Source organism: Carassius auratus, unplaced genomic scaffold (assembly GCF_003368295.1).
Source record: "Carassius auratus strain Wakin unplaced genomic scaffold, ASM336829v1 scaf_tig00031346, whole genome shotgun sequence".
Taxonomy (NCBI): domain Eukaryota; kingdom Metazoa; phylum Chordata; class Actinopteri; order Cypriniformes; family Cyprinidae; genus Carassius; species Carassius auratus.
This window is the reverse complement of record NW_020525918.1, coordinates 12,457-31,219: the sequence shown is the minus strand read 5'-3', so window position 1 is coordinate 31,219 and position 18,763 is coordinate 12,457. Positions and strand designations below refer to the sequence as shown.

General features: G+C 38.0%; 2 protein-coding genes and 1 pseudogene across 2 annotated transcripts; 1 reads left to right on the top strand and 2 right to left on the bottom strand.

The window, feature by feature from the left end:
- Positions 1-3,493: 3,493 nt before the first annotated feature.
- LOC113080441 (solute carrier family 12 member 3-like) lies at positions 3,494-7,841 on the bottom strand (annotated as a pseudogene).
- A 3,887-nt stretch (positions 7,842-11,728) lies between these two features.
- LOC113080438 (leukotriene B4 receptor 1-like) lies at positions 11,729-14,241 on the top strand. The gene is made up of 2 exons (XM_026252614.1): positions 11,729-12,092; positions 13,707-14,241. The coding sequence occupies exons 1-2, from the start codon at positions 11,994-11,996 to the stop codon at positions 13,896-13,898; spliced, it is 291 nt and encodes a 96-aa protein (XP_026108399.1). The 5' UTR covers positions 11,729-11,993; the 3' UTR covers positions 13,899-14,241.
- Positions 14,242-15,322: 1,081 nt separating this feature from the next.
- LOC113080440 (C-type mannose receptor 2-like) lies at positions 15,323-16,192 on the bottom strand. Its single transcript, XM_026252616.1, has 2 exons — positions 15,857-16,192; positions 15,323-15,693 (listed from the first exon to the last, which is right to left on the bottom strand). Exons 1-2 carry the CDS (start codon positions 16,164-16,166, stop codon positions 15,323-15,325), a joined length of 681 nt encoding a protein of 226 aa, XP_026108401.1. The 5' UTR covers positions 16,167-16,192.
- Positions 16,193-18,763: the final 2,571 nt, after the last annotated feature.

The window sequence follows — 18,763 nt, the reverse complement described above, 5'->3', positions numbered from 1 at the left end:
AACAAAAGTGGATTATCTACTAAATCAGTTCTTCAGTATTATATTTTTTCTTGGTTCCAGGACATGTTGGACTTTCAGGAAATGAACGAGCTGATGCAGCTGCTAAGGATGCTCTTAATCAGGAAGTTAATGAATGTCCTCCTTCAGATATGAGACCGATTATTAATCGATATATTTTAAATAAATTGCAAGAAGAGTGGAATATGTACAAGAATAATAAATTGTAAGGAACTAATCCGGAAATTACAAACAGACCTTTTATCAATTTTAAAACTAGACTTGATCAAGTTGTCTACACTAGATGTCTTATGGGTCACACAAGTTTGACCCATGCGTTTTTGCTTAAGGGCGAAAATCCAACTCAAGTATGTTTTGTAAAATACCCTTATCTGTTAAACATATTTTATTGGATTGTCCTGGACTTATTACAAGCAGAATGCTCTTTTATGAAGTTACTTCACTTAAGGGCATATTTAATGAGATTATGCCTGAAAAGGTTTTGGATTTTGTATCATGTGTTAATTAAAAAAATCTTATATAATATGACTTTCTGTTTTTTTTTTTTTTTTTTTTTTTTTTTTTGTGTTAATATGATATTTGTATTTTTATAATTGTATTTTTGCCATGAAAATAGCTTTGAGTGCTGACATGGCATTAAATAAAATAATCTGAATCTGAATCAACGTTGTTACGGGAAAGGATGAAGCTGATTGGTTAGTTCTTGTCACATGACCCAATGTGCGCTTGCGGCATTCTGAAAAGTTGATATATTTTTAACTCGATGTGGTGCGGATGCGCCTGGAAAAAACAAGCGTGTGCAGCGTGACCGCGTCGCTTCCATTATGAGCGCGCATACCGCACTTACATTGGAAATAACGAACTTGAGTGCGCAAAAGACGCGATATGTGAACGACCCCTAACACTCCACTGAGTCCAGACAGTTCACGTCATCACAGTTTCCGCCCAGAACAAACACATTCCCTCTGTGACACACAGCAGTGAAGAAGTATTCCCTGGGTCTGGACACGTCAGGAAAACGCTCCCATCTGCCCTGAGCAGGATCAAACCTGCACAAGGACACACAGACTATATAATTTCTGCTTATTTCGATTAAGCAATAATCTGCAATATTTACCTACATGGTTATTTATATGGAAATCAATCAATTTTAACATTTGCCTTGTCTTGCATTGGCAGCAAGTTTTGGTGCTTGTGACCCTCAGAAATAAAGAGTTTAACCTCTCCCCCACCCCAAGTCAAAGCTTTTTACTTAGTATTGCCAATCTGTCAACCGTTCTGAGGAAAAAAAGTGCAGATGATCAGAAAAATAGAAAGACACTCCAAGGAGTGTCAGTTTGACCACTTAGTTTGCCTTTATTTACAATTTTAACAAACATTTTACATATAGATTTTCCTCCCATGTCATCAAATTCATTTCTGAGAGTCTCTCTGGACTCTAACAGTTGACCAGTGCAGTCTTTAAAGTCAGGAAATAGAGTCAATTCTGGAAAAGAATCATCAACAACTGGTTGACATTGTCCATTACAGTAGTATTTCAGCAAGTATAATTCAGTCTTTGTGAGTTCACACTTCCAAGTGCTGAGCATTTGATTTATTATCCTGATCGATCTAACACCAACATGAGAGGCCGACTCCGTCATTCCTCCATCCCAGTCTGGGTTTTTGCGAACTTTTGCGAGTGAGAGGGTGTGACATCACCAGGTGTTTCCCAACTGTGTTGTCTAGGCTTCACCCTGCCCGCATTCTCCACCAGTGTGGTGGGAGGAGCAAACGACAGACACACTTTTTTCATTGTAACATAATTTGTTGACATGCTTTAATGTTCAAAAACACATTATTTTTCAAATACTGTACATTATTGTAGGTCCTCTATGCCCCGTCTTTCTCAAACGAGTCATTTTCTACATAGTCCCTCCTTCTGACAAGCACAGTCTGCTCTGATTGGCCAGCTGACCCAGTGCATTGTGATTGGCTGAACACCACAAGCACTAGTTGGAAATGTAACGTAATGTAGCTTCATCTTTCAAAATAAATGTAAAGACAGTTAATAATGTCCTTAGTTTTACCATCAGTTCAAGCCCGAACAGACACAGTGGTGAAGCTCCTATGTGTTTGCAGTAAACAAGCCATGGACCGTTAAGACAGCTGACGCCACTGTGTGACCCTTTCAAAACTACGCATTTGAACATTCAGTAGCAAATACTTAAACTAATATCAAAACATACTTACAGTAGAGGATTCAGAAGCGCCTGATTGTCGTCGCAAAGTCAGAATAACCTCCTCTCCTAGGTTCACAATACAGTCATCCATAACATGCGTTGCTGTTCTGTTCTGTTCGGTCAAATAAAGTGCTTTTGCTTTAGTCTAGATACACACAGCACCTCCCTGACATGACTATTTCAACACTAACGGTGTTACTGAAGCCACGCCTTCTTTCTTTGTGTGAACATTCGGGTGGCATTATGCAAATATATCCACATAGTGATGTAGACATGTGGGGGCGTGTTTGAACAAGGTGTTTTATGGGTGGGCGTGGCAGTCTTCACTTTGATAAAGAATATCTCTTTGGATTTGAGACGTTAGTCTTTGCAAATTTACAGATCTTCTTTATGCACCAAGTGCTTGTAATACTCCAAAAAAAAAAAAAAAACATTCTTAATGCAATCATCAACTGGAAGAGTATGGATATATCTATTAGTTATTTTTCCTGCGATCTGCCCAGGCTGTGTTGCTTTAGATAATGTGTGTTGTGTTGTTGTAGACTAATGTCTGTTATAGTCTTGTAAGGTGAAAGGAAAGTTGCAGGAATTTTTCATGTTAATGAGTTTTAATTATGTTTGAGCATTGTGAAGGGATAGCTGCATAGAGAAACATGCAAACAATGAAGTATGTTTTTTTGAGCTGAAATATATATGTTGTGATACTTAATTTTTTCTTTTCATGTGATTGAATAACTTTTGTAACGTTTTTATACTTGGTATAATGAGACAATAAAGGCTGAGAGGTCCGTTGTTGTGCTAAATTGTATTTTTCAGATTGAAAAGCAGATCAAAATATGCATGCAAGTCATAATAATAGTATTTATATTCAGTCAAAATGTAATATACTTAATTATTGGTTATAATGTTTTGGGCAATGAAATGTAATTTTGCAAAGCATGAACAAATAAGTTTATTTTATAATATCATAATTGTCTTGTTGCATTAAATTGCATTTAACTTTTACCCTCAAATGACGAGAGGGCTCAGAGACAAAGTGCTTTCCCATTTCTATTCAATCTTTTCTAGCTGAATCATTAACCTGCATCATTAAAGATAGATTAAACAGACATAAGAACATGTGAAATAAACATACAGCCACAGTCACTGAACAAGAGAATTAAACAGCTCATTTCAGACCAATATATTCAACCACTTTACATGACTGGAACTGACAGCAGCTGAGCTCTCCATGCAGATGTAATAATGATGAACAGTCACATTTACTGACAGTAGAAGGTCATGACGTTCTCCTGGTTTCCTCGTATGAGCAGGGCAGGACAGTGGATACCGTAGCTCAGAGCGTCCAGCCAGGCCATATAGAGAGAACTAGGACAGGTGACATCAGGGACTGGAAGAGAACTGAAGCACATAGACATGTGTTATAATGAACAGACTTGTTACACACACACACACACACACACACACACTATCAGTCACTCGTTTGCTTAAATGATTGAAATCAGTTTAAAAAATGACAATGTTTGTTCTTACAGGCAAACTTCGAACATACAAAACAACTTTGAAATGTTTTCACTTGACCTTTTTTAAGAATTTACTGTTTTATTTAGTTCAGCTTTCCTGTTGACTAAAGTACTTGTGTTATTTTTAAGATGCTTTAATGCGTTCTTCTTCAAAAATACGCCACAAATATGCATTTAGCAGACGCTTTTATCCCAAGCGACTTACAGTGCATTCAGGTTAACAATTTTTACCTATCATGTGTTCCCTAGGAATCGAACCCCCAACCTTGCACCAACACTTTAATTTTTTTTTTTTTTTTTTTTAAGTAACGTTTTGTTGTTTTTAATGGTTTTAATGAACAACAATAACCGTGATCTGTACTCACATTACAACCAGAGCAGCGTGAATTGAGTTCTTCTTGATGATCTCGTTTAGTCTCACTGTCCTCTCCACCTGAATACAAAAGACAGTTTAATAGAGGGACTGATTATCAGACTCAAGTTGAATGTATTTGTTAATTCACACATCATATCAAAGCAGCTTCACATAACAAAACTGTTGTCTATATTGCATTATTGCTTTAACACTGATAAGTTTTATTAAGAATCAAAACGCCACACGCTTCCAAACACACACCTTTGGTTTTATGGCCTCCAGGTCTTTGTCAGACACTTTCCATGGACTCAGTCTCTTGAGCTCCTGTACATCTCCTCGGCCTGTTCTTCACTCAGCCTGAAGGGGGCGATGGATTCCTCGTACCGCTGCAAACTACAGGAACAGAGAGGAAGAAAAGCACAACAGTTACTTTAAAGATGCATTTTACAATAAAAGTATCTACTGTATGAGGATGTTTGCACATGTTTCTCACTTTTTCGCTAGAGGAGGTTTATCCACATCTGTTATCACGACAATGTCCTCAATCTCCAGCCGGAATCTCTTTAACAGCATCTTCATGCTGCAAAGACAAACATTAGAAATGCATTGGAAAACTAGAAATGTAGTTACAAAAATGTTGATCAACTCACTCTTTGCGGTCTTCCTCTATGGTTTCACGGCCTCCTAAGATAAACACTCTGAGTTTGCTCTTTTTCCAGCGGTTCCTTCTAGTCAACAAATACGGCACTAAAAGAGTCAGACCTGAAAGAGAGCAATAGCATTTGACAAGGAGAAAAATAATATGGAAATTACGATCTTTTTAAGTATATTGAAGCAGCTGTGTCTCACCTCCATCGTCAGAGATCCAGTAGATGTCGATGCTCTTCCTGCCTTGTTTGGTCTGAAACACCGATCTGACCTGCTCGTCCGATCCATCATCAGAAATATCTGGATGAGGAGACAATAAAGGAGCTTTATTTAGCCCATCGTCAGATCGTCTCTTCTAATGAAGCTCGAGTAAAACGACACAGCTTTGTTAATATAATGGAATCGTTCTGATTGGCTGACTGAGTGATCACATCAGGACTTGAAATGCTGAACATACCATTTTATTATTTAAATTTCTATTGCTGTCATATAAATATGATGATTTAATGTCAAATTAAATTCATGTGCACAGAAAATACAGTTTCTGTCTGTTTCACCTGAATTCTGGTCGGTCTGGTCTTTTTCACATTGTGGGACTTCATCTGCGTCGAATGCCTGGTTATCGATAGCAAATGATCTGCCTTCAAACACAACAAACCTGTTGATTTTATTGCTGAAAATGCAATGCTGAGCAAATTTCAATCCATCATATGGCATAAAACACACCTGCCATGTGAAAATCAGCCATTACGTCCAATCCATCGATCATTCTCAGAATTGCGATGCCGTAGCTGGAGTCGAATGCATCGCTTAACGAGGAGCATCATACAACGTCAAAATACAAACATCAAAATGTAACATATTCACTGATAAATGTGAACGGAAACAGCAGCTCACCTGACAGTGTTGATGTAGTCCTGTAAGCTCTCTGGTTTACATTCCTGCCAGTTCATCTTGTATCCCAAAACCAGAGTGTTGGGCTTCAGTTTACCGAGACCTGAAGCCTAGACAGACCATTGACGAGAAGAAGAAACACTGTGTGAGAAGAACAAGATGACAAGAAGAAAGCTAGCAGATCTGAAGCTAGCGATGGTGGTACCTGCATGAGATTATGTGCGCCCTCTTTCAGACTGTCAGCGTTGAAGGACGTGTAGAAAGAACAAACTTTCCTCTGATTGAGCCAGTCTACCAACATATCAGTGCTGTGCTGCGGGAAACTGGACTTCTCATCCTCCTGAGTGAAAGAGAGCTTTTGAAATAAATTATTTTATGTAGCAAGGATGCTGTCAAGTTTATCTGTATAAGATGCATGTCATCTACCATGATAATGTTCCCACAGATCATCAGGCTGATGTTTTTGGTGAAAGTCCCCACAAAGTCCACGAGAGCGGGACGAGTGTTAGGAGGACCGGTCAGAACGAGACACTGAGGCCTAAGAGAAAGTGTTTATATGTGAGCGGCTGGTATATCGTGAGCTGAAAAGGTCAGTTTGCTAATAATCTTTACCTGAAGTTTTTGACGTGGTCTTCAACACCAGTCAGAGACATCGAGAAGGACAAAGCCATGTTGTAGAAACCCACCTGATAAGACGTGCCCCAGTTCACCCCTGGACACATGATCAGACAACGCTTACTGTGTTCACATATCATGCTAATGGAAAACAGACTTTTTTGGTGCAGCAATAACAATATTTATGAACCTCAGATGCATATTATAATTGGAAAGTATTAGTTCTAATCTACATCATTTACTCACGAGGTTTTTTATAGGTGACGTAGCCTAAGAGGCACAGCACGATAGCAAAAGTGATGAGAGCAGCCCACCAGGTGAACAGAAACATGAGGACAAAAGACAAGACCGCAGCAAACAGAGACGTCCATGGAGAAAAGTAATGATACTGTGGTCGCCAACCTACGAGACACAACAAACTATTTCACATGTATTTATTTATGTTTGTTTATTACATATTTGACCATTTATCCAGTTTGTTGTTTACACAGTGCAAAAACTGATGATGACGATGCTGATAATCGGGTTCTCACCAGGTGATTGGGTGATCGACGCATGGAAGGTGCTGAAGTTGATGAGGCCGTAAGAGCAGAGGAAGAAGTTGGAGATCAGAGGAGCGATTGTGTTCAGGTCACCTGAAAACATCAACATGACACCAAACATTAAAGTGTCCTCAGAGAGAGACACTTCTGATCCTCTGATCTGGAGGAGATTCAGCACTCACCGATGAGGATGAAAGCCAAAGCGATGATGAACATGAGTATGTAGCCTCGTAGAGGTTCGTTGTTTTTCCCGTAACCTTTTCCGAAGAAGCCGATATAGGGGTAGATGTTATCCTTACACAAACACTGTAACAATAACAACAACAACAAAAACATAAAATGTTACAGTCATATGTTGAATAAAAAACGCTATCCTCCGAACAGCCACATGGTCTACCTGGAAAATTTTGGGAGCAGACACCAGGAAACCCAGCGCTGACGACAAGGTGGCAGCAAAGATCCCGATGGTGATCAAATGGCCAGTTCCTGAAACTATGGCAAGAATCTGGAGACAAAAGCCATAATATCTATCATCCATCTTCCATTGTTTAAAATACTGGGTAAGTAATAAATAATCAAGATTATGCCGAATGCATTGATATGAATGTAAAATTTACTCCACTTTCCAGCAGTCAGAACTCACCAAATATACAAATCGTGTTTTTGTTAACTGATGCACTCACCTGGAAATGGTTTGCCAGTCCAAAGCTGCATGTGTTGTTCTGCTCACACTGGTCAAAATTCCAGCCTAATTTACAGCCGAAACCACTGCAGTGGATCGAAGAATTGAGCGCTAAACTATCGTTCAGACTACCAGAAGCATCTCTTAGAATAGTTGCAGCTGTGGGAGAAGAATGGGGAAGTGTCTTAATGAGGAGTTCATTATTAAAATACACATTTCATTGTAACAGAAATATGTCTTATAACAGTATTGTTCTTTATAGTTTAATTATCAGCTTTGGCCGCTAATCTGTTTGGCTGATGCTGTCAGAATATTGGCCAATACTTACGTGCCACCTAACATTCCCATAGAATTCCCATTTGGTTGTTTTTTGAAGAAACATTATTTATTTTTTAACTAAATCTAACATTCCCAAAAATGTTTTGGGAACCAAAAATTGCTAGCTGGATACTAACCAGTTTATGTTTTATACGATTCTAATTAAGTTATTCACTATTATTTTTAGTGTGATATTATGTCAGTCGCACTCTAATATATCAATAGAACTGGCCATACAAAATCAATCATTCAATCGATCAATCATATCAGTTGACCACTGATGTCTAATCTCACCAACTGTGATTGAGATCAGTAAATAGCTCAAGGTGGTCCAGAATATGGCCAGCAGGGTCCCTTTAGGAATCCCACCCGATGGATCCTGGAATAAAACAGACATGCAAGTAATTTCTATTGCATTTCAAAGACACATCAACTGAAGCACAAAAATGGAATGAAAACCTTGAGATCTCCACAGATGTTGACTCCAGACAGAATTCCTGTGGCAGAAGGGAAGAAGATGGCAAACATCCTGAAGAAAGATCCATCTTTGCCTCGGAAGGAAGGCAGCAAATTCTCCACGAAAATGTCAGCTGGGCGAATAAAAGCTGGTTAGCTTTGTCTGTTGCTTCACCAAATACTCTAGCTGGTGAACCACCATCACTTGGTGATGTAAGTATAATTATGGAATAAAACATCAAAATTATGAGATAAAATGTAGATTTTATGACATACCTAATCGTAATCAAGATAAAGTCGATTATGGGAGAAACAAGTCTAAATTATTACATATTAAAGGTGCCATATGCAAAAATTGAGGTAAAAATATCCATAACATGACCTACACGCATCAAAAGAATGAGAAGAAATAAGGGCGATGATGTCATTAAAAAAATGTCAAGTTATAGTGCTGCAGAGATATCAACCTTAATTAGCATTAGCATTACTAGCCCCGGCCCGACAGGTGTTATAATACCAGTTTCGGCCGTGGGAGGCGGTATGCGGGCAACATAACCACCAGCCAACCTGCAATACACGAATAACTCGCAGGGCGTACCTGAACCTTATGTCAATCGTGTGGAAAGTACAGCCCACTACTTTCAGTTCAGGGAAGAGAGCGGAAGGATAGCTGAAGCCCTTGGCAAGAGACCAACACCCGCTACAGGGAAACAACCGCGCTCGGAATCACAAATCAAATCCGATAAGAATACCAGAGTAAACATCGGCACTGCTTTTAATCGCTGGAGACAACTGATGGACCTGAAAGAAATGAGGTTCGACTCCGAACTTGCAAGTTAGATGCTGTTAATATTTCGCTAGAAGTTTGTTTTATATGTTTGTGTATTTGTTTTCGGGAAGTTATAACATAGAAATGTATCGAAAGGCTGTTCGATAAACGTGCTAATGTTAGCGATGGCTAACCGTAGCTGCGTTTGATAATTAGCTAGCTATAACTTAACGTTACCCATTTTATTATATAGGGCTGTGCATGTCTTTACTCATGTACATCTCATCAGTAAAGACGCTCCTGTAATTAGGAGTATATCTCCAGCACGTGTGTTCAGATCAGGATTGCCAGGTTTTCACAACAAATCCTGCCCAGTTGCTTCTCAAAACTAGCCCAATCTCGCTTCCAGAAGGTTCCCCGATAAAACATTGCTTCCCGGGGTTAAAATATAGGTTTTTTAGCAGGGTTGCCTTGGTATAATTCGCATTTTAGGGGCTAAATATCACGTTATTTGTATTGGGGTCGCTGTGACCAGCGGACATGAAAAACAACCACCACAGACTTGGCAACACTGGTTGGCATTTACTACACAGAGCCGTAATTCACTGACAATCTACACAACATCGATGTTAAAATCGCAGGCGATTCTTTGTCGATTTTGAAAGCGATTTTGTGTTGTTTGTGTCGGTAGACTAAGGCTCTGTGCAGTAACTGCCGCTCCACCTGAACCAGTGTTGCCAAGTCTGCGGCTGTTTTTCATGTCCGCGGTTTGAAGCAATCCCAATACCAATAACGTGATATTTAGCCCCTAAAATGCTAATTTTACCAGGGAAACCCTTCCCAAAAATTTATATTTTAACCCCGGGAAGCAATTTTTATCGGGGAACCTCCCGGAAACGCGATTGGGCTAGTTTTGGACTAGTTTTAAGAAACAACTGGGCAGGATTTGCTGTGAAAACCTGGCAACTCTGATCTGAATGCACATGCTGGAGATATACTTCTAATTACAGGAGCGTCTTTACTGATGAGAGGTGCATGAAAATTGCATTCGATTTTTTGCACAGCCCTATTATTATATCATAACTAACCTGCTCTGTCTAGTCTGTTGGTCTCCGTGTCCTCTTTGCTTCGTGGTTTTTCTGTGCGTGAAAAAATTGATGTGTGGCTTGAAAGCGTGTGAAAAGAGTCAATTGCGTGTGTCTCACGGTGAATGAACATTAGTTCTCAAGCAAAATAAAGGACAGGTTGATTATTGCTGTTTAGCGTTTGTATTAATCTATGATGTGTCCCTGTTTGCCTACAGGGACATAAAAAAATAAATTAAAAGTGATACGTGGACCAAGGTGTCTGAGATTGTTCATTTTAAGTAAAGGATCCTAATATTTCGTCCACAACAATATTTAATGAGGTTATAACTCCTTGTGGTTAGTCTGCACGAGATCAACAAGCTTGTTTGCTTTGCGGCCGCTTTAAATACAAAATAAGCATTCGATCTACGTCAGAGCGTCTGAGCGCTCACAAATCTTTCTGCAGCGTCGTGAGCAGAGCGGCAAGAGCGATTTTTGACGCTCTAGACGCCGGCGGTGTGAACGCACAGTTAGGCTTCGGCTATGGCTGTAGTGTTGTTGTGAAAGTAGGGGCGGAGCATAGAGACTATGCCGTTTCTCGTTTGTTACTCTAGAGTAGACCAATTCACTTTATTGAGGCATACTGCCCCCATCTGGTATGGAATGTGGAGTATGACTTTTTTTGCCAAACATTACAGATGGCACCTTTAAAGATTCTATGCCACAAACTTTAAATATTTCAAATACTTTTGAAAATCGGTGTTCAGTTGATCCTGATAAGTGCTCGCTGTCACAGTTGTAAACACGGTGGCTTTCTTCTTTCGTGAGAGGGTTTGCCACTACAGTATCTTTGTTTCCAGACGGAACGTTAAAAAACGCGACACACACTTCTTGCAGAAATCCTGTAAAATTCAACCAATCCGATAATGACTTCAACACTCCTGAAGTGTTTCTATGTTTGTGTCCCATATGCATCGGACCTTTATTCAATGGTCTGTGGGCATGACATCTGAGGCTGAGACGACGATTTCTAAAACAAAGTTTTACTACAAATACAAAGGTTAAACTTAGGTTATTGTTGCAAAACCATGGTTAATTTGTGGTTACCTTGGTTAAAGTTTAGTAACCATGTTTTATTTGTAATAAAACCATGTTTCATGTTAAGGGTTGTGGGATAAATGATGCCGTACACGTACACATGGTCATTTTAATTAGTTAATTTTATGTAAAAATAATGCCTCAGAAAAATCTTGCCATCTCAGTTCAGTTCATAATGCGTAATTGTAACCTACCCCTTAAAGAAATCATGTTTGCCTTTTTACACTTTCAGATTCATATAATTTACTATTTTTAATCATTTTTATATAAAAAACATATAATTTCCAAATTGCATTGACTGCTCTTCGATATGTTTCAGAAGTCTGGGACACCGAATAGGACACATGCTTATTTGATTTGAGAATAACAGATAAACATTTTTATTAAAAATTTAGAAAAGTAATCAAGAAGTAATCAGTTAAACTACTTTAATAAATCAATTGAAATAGTTAGACTACTTATCACATTTTAAATAAAAATAAAAACGAAATATATTTCCAAATTAACCTTCGCACATTGTATCAAAAACTGGGACCAGCACAATTGGTTTCATAAATAATTGTAATCTTCTTTATGTCCTTCTTTTTATCTGACATTGTGTTTTTCACATCTTCTTTGCACCTACAGTACTGTGACGCAATTCCATCCAAGGTTGCATGTGTGTATGCCATACCATTGGGAGAGTGACTCTCATGAAATCTTTTTGAGACTATCGTGGGTTTCCTGCTGCCCTTCACCTTCATCCTGTTCTGCTACATCTCAGTGATCTGTCGGCTGCGTAGCGCAATGTTCCAGCGCAAAGGAAGAGGAAACGCCCTCATCCTCCTCATCATCGTTGCATTTGCCGTCTTCTGGCTGCCGTATCACCTCATCAACATCCTACAGGTGAGCCAGACCTCGCAATATGTGATCCTGGCTGTGAAAACCCAGCTAAAGTTATTATTAGTATTCTTTTTTTTTTGTGTGATTGACTGTTTTCTACAACAACAAAAAAAATCACTTCATATGGTAAAGAATGTTCTGTGCAAATGCAACCTTGATATCTTTATTACTGACTAAGTAAAACCATGTCAAAGACGGAAATAATCAAATCACCATGCTTTTCATCAAATTTTGATACTTGCTATCTCATAAGACTTTAGACTGGATTTCACAGAGAGGGTCACATATATGATACCCTGAATATCTTACTGCTGTCACATGACCATGATTAACATGGCATGGGAAAATGTTCAAACCAGGATTCTGTTGTGCTTTATTCTGCACCTAAAATGTAACCGTGCTCTGAGCAGGTTTTGAACCAGTGTTTCGTGGGAGGCAGGAGCTCTAGCAAGGATGCTAAAGGCCGAAGCCTCTAGTCTACCTCTTGAGAGCTCATATTGCAAAACTAAACCTTACTTCCACCAGGGTCATGGCACCAATGTAACCAAAAATTATCATGAAAAAACGCTTCAGATTTATTATAGCTATGAGCGCATTAAGGAAGTGTTGTGTCAATTTCTGGATTCAGCCTTGTGAATTATATTCCTTGTTGTTCATTCTTGTTTTTAAATGCTTCCAAACAATTGATATTTTGGCTCAATTTGATATTTATTAATATTCAAATCAAATATTTATTACTTGATGATTGTCTTGAAAGATCACTTAAAGTGCTTTATTAAAAGGCTAGCCTAGTAAAAAGGTAATATAGCTGTTTAATTTAAAATACATTTATTTCATACTTAATATAATTCAAATCTATTACCATACAATATTTATCGACATATCACTTGAGACTGACACAAAATTACAATTAAACTTTATATGAAGTAACACTTCAATAAATGTGCATACAGTGATAGATGCTATTTACACTTAGCATGTTAAAAAAGCAGGATATTCTGCTTATTACTTATTGCAAATAGTGGCAATCATATTCACCTGTATTGCAAGCATTATAATACATTATACAATTGTATTTTTTTTTTTTTATTAAAATTAAAATTATTTAATAGATGGCATCTAACTGTCACAAAAGCCCAGACCTACCCAATAATCAATTTTTTTTTTTTTACACTTTTTGTTTATTATTTCCTTATTTTTTATAAAAAAATGTATGCTTTTCTGATGTGATCTGAAATTTGACGGGAGAAAAAAGTTAGCCAAAAGGCAGGTTCAGGTTGATTGCATCAAAAAGAGTATGACTCACACTTTATCATCCATGCCACTGAAACTGATGAGTGATGATTGTCTTTTGTAATCTTGACTCGCCCAATCACACGTTTGTGGGTGAAGTTGTATTTACCAACAAGGCAACCTACACTGTATTTGCACTTAATGTAAATTAATCATTATTCCCAACAGTTAAACAGTTACCCACAGAAGAAAAAACGGGGTGCTGCAGCACCCTCAGCACCCCCACTTCCCGTGCCTATGAATATGTTCAGTAAAGTCAGTTTTCTCAAATTTTATGTCAGCCCACAAAAGTGCCTTTTCTCTCTTGCTGATCTGTTCTCACAGGTGATTGGTGTAATCCAGGGCGGCTCCTCTTCTGTTTTAAAAGCGGCGAAAGTGGCCCGTCCCAATGTGACAGCGTTCGCCTTCATGAGCAGCAGTGTGAACCCCGTCCTGTATGTGTTTGCTGGCAGCTCTCACATCCGTCAGGCTGGTCTGGGCTTCATGGCCAAACTCTTTGAAGGAACCAACTCTTAGTCGGCCTCCACCCGCAGCAGTCGCGGCTCTAATGCAGAGAGCTCTGTTTTCACCAAGCTGTCCGTCAAACTGAGTCGTAAAGGGGACTGGGCGAGAGACGAGACCCCTGGTGGTGAAGACGAGACCATGGCAGACGTACAGAACAGAAATGAGATGAAGACTCTGACCACCCTGCATTAAAGTGCTCATATCTATTCTCCATTTATAATGCTAGAAAATGTTGCTGGACTCCCAGTATCCCAACTGAAATATCATCTTCTGCTGCTGCTGTTTCAGAATATATGTCTTATTTTCTCAGTCTAAAAGCTTGATTGAAATGTGAGAATTAAAATATTGTCATTTTATTTTAGAAAATTTTCTTTGTGAAAAATTCTCATTTCATTTTGTTTCATACTCCTGCCGTTTACTGTGTGTTTTTGTTAGCTTGTTTCTAAAATATGAATATGTTTGCATGTGAACACATCCTCGTTCATTTTCTTATGTCTACATGACATTTAGCTGTTCAGGCTGGACAGTATTTACATCTCTGACGTGAAATAGAAGGACAGTGAGTGTTATTGATCAAGTCATATTCCATTACATACAAGTCTTGTTTGTTAGTCTATAGTTCGTTAGTTTGTCTCCTAAAAACAAACAATGAATAAAAATAGCCAATGCACATATATATAAGTATGTCAATGTAATATCATGGGAATCAAATTGTAAACATTTGCAAAAATAAATGTATATAATGAATGTTTAATTGTGCTTTTCAATCAGCTCCATTTTAATAAACAAGTAACAGCAACAGGGAAGTTACACTATGCCTGCATTTTTTTTTTTTTTTTTATTGAAAAATAAATAGCTTTTAAACTATTTTTGCCCTATGATGTAATTAAATGATAATTTAAAATAGTTAAATAAGATTATATTGCTGGTTTTACATGAGTTTATTTGAGCTGCTGCTGTTGACATTTATGTTTTAATTTTATGTTTAGCACAAACGTATTGTAAATATTTTACTCCCAACCATCCCTGCTTAAAGGATAAACAATATTCAAATTTTTTTATTTTTATTTTATTTTATTTTTTTAAGAAATGTCGAGAGAGTTTCTAAAAGCGAAATATGAGGCTCTTAATATTAAGCAAACAAACCCAAAGGAATCACATTGAAACATCAACAGAAATTCACCCACCTGCAAAAAACAGACCCTCAAAAGAACAATTCATTCAATTTACTGTGCAGCCAATTAAAGTTATTGTTTTAAACTGTTTAAACTATATTAACAAACATCCGAGCAAAAGATTTCTGCCTTTAACCTCCAGGTGTGCCTGCCTGCTGAGTTAGAAAATATTATATGTACAAGTATTGCTTTACAAAGTGATTAATGAAGTTAAAGCAACACAGGCATTTTATATCTCACGTGAAAGTTCTGTGTTTTCTCTCACTCTGAATATCTGCTGCAGATGAAGTTGAGTTTGTGAGTCTCAGGAAGACTGATCCAGCGCTGATCTCCTCCAGACTGAACTGCTCCAGATCTCACTGTGTGTTCACAGTCCTCATCTGATGTGCCGTTCCCTGGAGCCCAGTTCTGATAGCACACGGTATCTTCACTCACCCAGAACCAGATGCCCACAGTGCAGGAGTGACGTAAACCCAACCACACCTCCGCAGTAGACGCCAGTTTAACCACGTTCATCACACGACGCTGCATCTCTTCTGAATGAACCGAGACCAGATCCACATGATTCTGTCTGCAGTATCTCAGAGCTTCAGGCCACGTCACATTCTCTCTGATCACAATCAGTTCAGGATCTGCAGATAAACCAAGCACAAGCAGAAACTAGAGAGAGACTGATCAAAAACAACATGCAGAACAAACACTGGGGATGAATTTGTCCTGTCAGACATGTAGAGTGAACTTTAAGAGATCTGAAGGTGATGATGGAGTGTGTGTGTTTAGTGAAGATCTACTCACCTTCATAACACACAAAAGGATATTGATTGGTGCAAGAGACGTCAAACCATTTTCTCTGAGCATTAAGAGCTGCACAGTTTTCATTTCCTCCATCATTATTAGGTTCACGAGTGTCCCAGTCTCTGAATGAAGAGTTACTCTGATCTGACCACTGCCATGAGTCTCTGAACAGACCGATCCAGATCCATGATCCTGATAACTGTCTGTCACTAATGATCTGCTCAACCTGTTGATTCTCGTTCTGGTTCCTCACACTGACCAGATCAATGTGATTCTGTCTGCAGTAACTCTGAGCGTCTCTCCATTTCATCGCCTGATTGACTAAGACAAGTTCTGTGTCTGCTTTAAGAAAAACAGATAAAAACAGATTCATCAATCAGTTTGTTCATTATTCTTAAGTGCTTCATGGTTATCATCAGAAACACATCATTTAAAGACTGATTTTGTTTTGAGATACTGAAAGCTGAATGTATACCTCTACTTAAAAATAATAATTTCTGATAATAAAAATCTCCAAAACAAAATATTGTTATATGGGTAAAAGTGAACACAATAAAATTACATTGAAGAGACAAGAACTGAACCAAAGTTTTGTTCGTAAACATCAAGAAGAGGCAGAATTCCATTCAGTAGTGTCCAAAACTGATGATCGGAGATATTATTAGTTATTAATGACCCTACATTTAAACCATTAAAATTACATTATTATTTTATATTTTTCAAAATATAAAACCATATATATATATTTTGGTTGCAAAATATTTAAGACAGTTTAAATAATATTTGAATAAAGGGTTATGTTGATTTCCTACGCCAGACATCCATGTTGACCCCTGCTATATGCATTTATATATTACATTTATCAATTAAATAATTGTTAAATTTATAAAGAAATTATGAATTATTCTCTCTCTCTCCAGGCCAACATTAGTTTGTCTCTACAGAAACTGACTTCAGCTTGTTTATATGTATGACCACATTAAAATGTAGAAGTTATTAGTATTGTGTCAGAACGGTGTACAGCAGTGGCCAACATCTGTTCTGGAGAGTCACAGTCCTGCAGAGTTTCACTCCAACCCTAATCAAACACACCAGAACCAGCAAATCAAGCTCTTCAGGATCAGCTGATAACACAAGCTGAAGCAGGTTGGATAGAAACTTCACAGGGCAGTGGACCTCCAGGAGCAGGGTCAAAAACTCTGTGCTTCTTTTTATACATTAATGTTTGTTGCCATTGTAGGGAGATGCACTTACTGTTATTGGAGGAATTGCAAATAAAAGTTAGGGGTGTGCTACATATCACATCATGCCATTGTCCATTTGACATAATAACGCATTCTTCTGGACCAAGATTTGGTTGTTTATCTCCCCAGTTCAGATAGAGCGCAGGTTCACCTGAAGACCAGTGCCATTCATCACGACCCGTCTTCTGAAGCCCAATCCAGATATTCTGAACACTTCCATCATTCACACTCTTCTTCAGCTCGTTCGTGTCGTTCATGTTGTCAGCGGTGGCCAGATCTGTGTAATTCTCTCTGCAGTATCTCTGAGCTTCAGTCCAGGTCTTGTTCTCATTTATAAAGTGATACTGACGCTGAACACATTCAGATACGGAGCAGAGAGCTGTGAAAGAGAGACGCTGCTTTAATGCTTTTCATAACAGGATCAAACCTAATGAAACTAGAAATCATGAATAAAACCACAAACACACTCACCAATGAGAAGAAGAGTGAAATACAGAGTTTGGTCCATTTCTGAAGATGAAAACACAAAATGCATTGAATATTGAAATCTAGGAATAAAACGTGGAAAAAAAGCAGCATTTACTATTATTAAACTAACAAGTCTAATTCTATTTAAGAATAAATTCTGAGTTATTCTTACTTTAGAGGTTGTGTTTCTGTCCTGAGTCTGATGTTTCTGTCTGCAGCTTCAAACAGATGATTATTATATCTGCTCTCGTCACTCATTTAGCATCACATTATTTGTTTACTACTCTAAAAACCCCTATTTCATGTTTTACTTCCTCTATATTTGAGTATTTGCCCACTTCTTTCCCCTAATTTGCATACTGACATCTGTGTCAGTCAGTCACAGTTCTTTACATCTCAGTCTATACGAATATAATTCTGAAGTTGTAATACACCCAGTGTTCATTTAGGCTAACAGACGTGTTTTCATGCAATCCATACAGTTGTCATTAGACTGACTGTTGTTAGCTGTTTAATTTTATTATCCACAGGTACATCAGCTGGCACACCATTAGTCAGTAAATGTTTAGGAGTCTATATAAAGGGAATGATTGTGGTGGAGAGTTTGGTCAAACTATGGCAGCGATACAGTGAGTAGTTGTGCTAATTAAATAGTTGTGCTTAGGTAAAAACTCTTAGCCTGAATGCACTGTAAATCAGATAAAAGCGTCTGCTAAATGCATAAATTTAATTGAATTGAATTTAAATCAATGACAATGCTGTCTGCAGAGCCATTTAGTACATATCATATCTGCACACCTTTCACAAGACACAAAGTGATGGAGGAGCATCAGTGCTTTCATGCCATTGCCAGAATCCCACGAGTAAAAGGCCTTTTTGACTGGACACATATCCATATCGCCAACCCATTAGCACTCGACCAGGCCTTCATTTTGATTATTTTCATAAGATCTTATGACTCCAGATGAATCAACTCTTTCTGAAGTGCTTCTTTTATAATGAACACTGCTTTTTTTCACACATAATGCAGTGAAGCACCCCTGCAATTATCAATTCTTGAGTCTTGGGAAAAGTTACTTTTAAAAGTAATGCATTACAATATTGCATTGCTCCATCAAAAAGTGACTAATTACATTACCTAGTTACTTTTTATGGAAAGTAATTTGTTACATTACTTTTGCATTACTATTTAAAT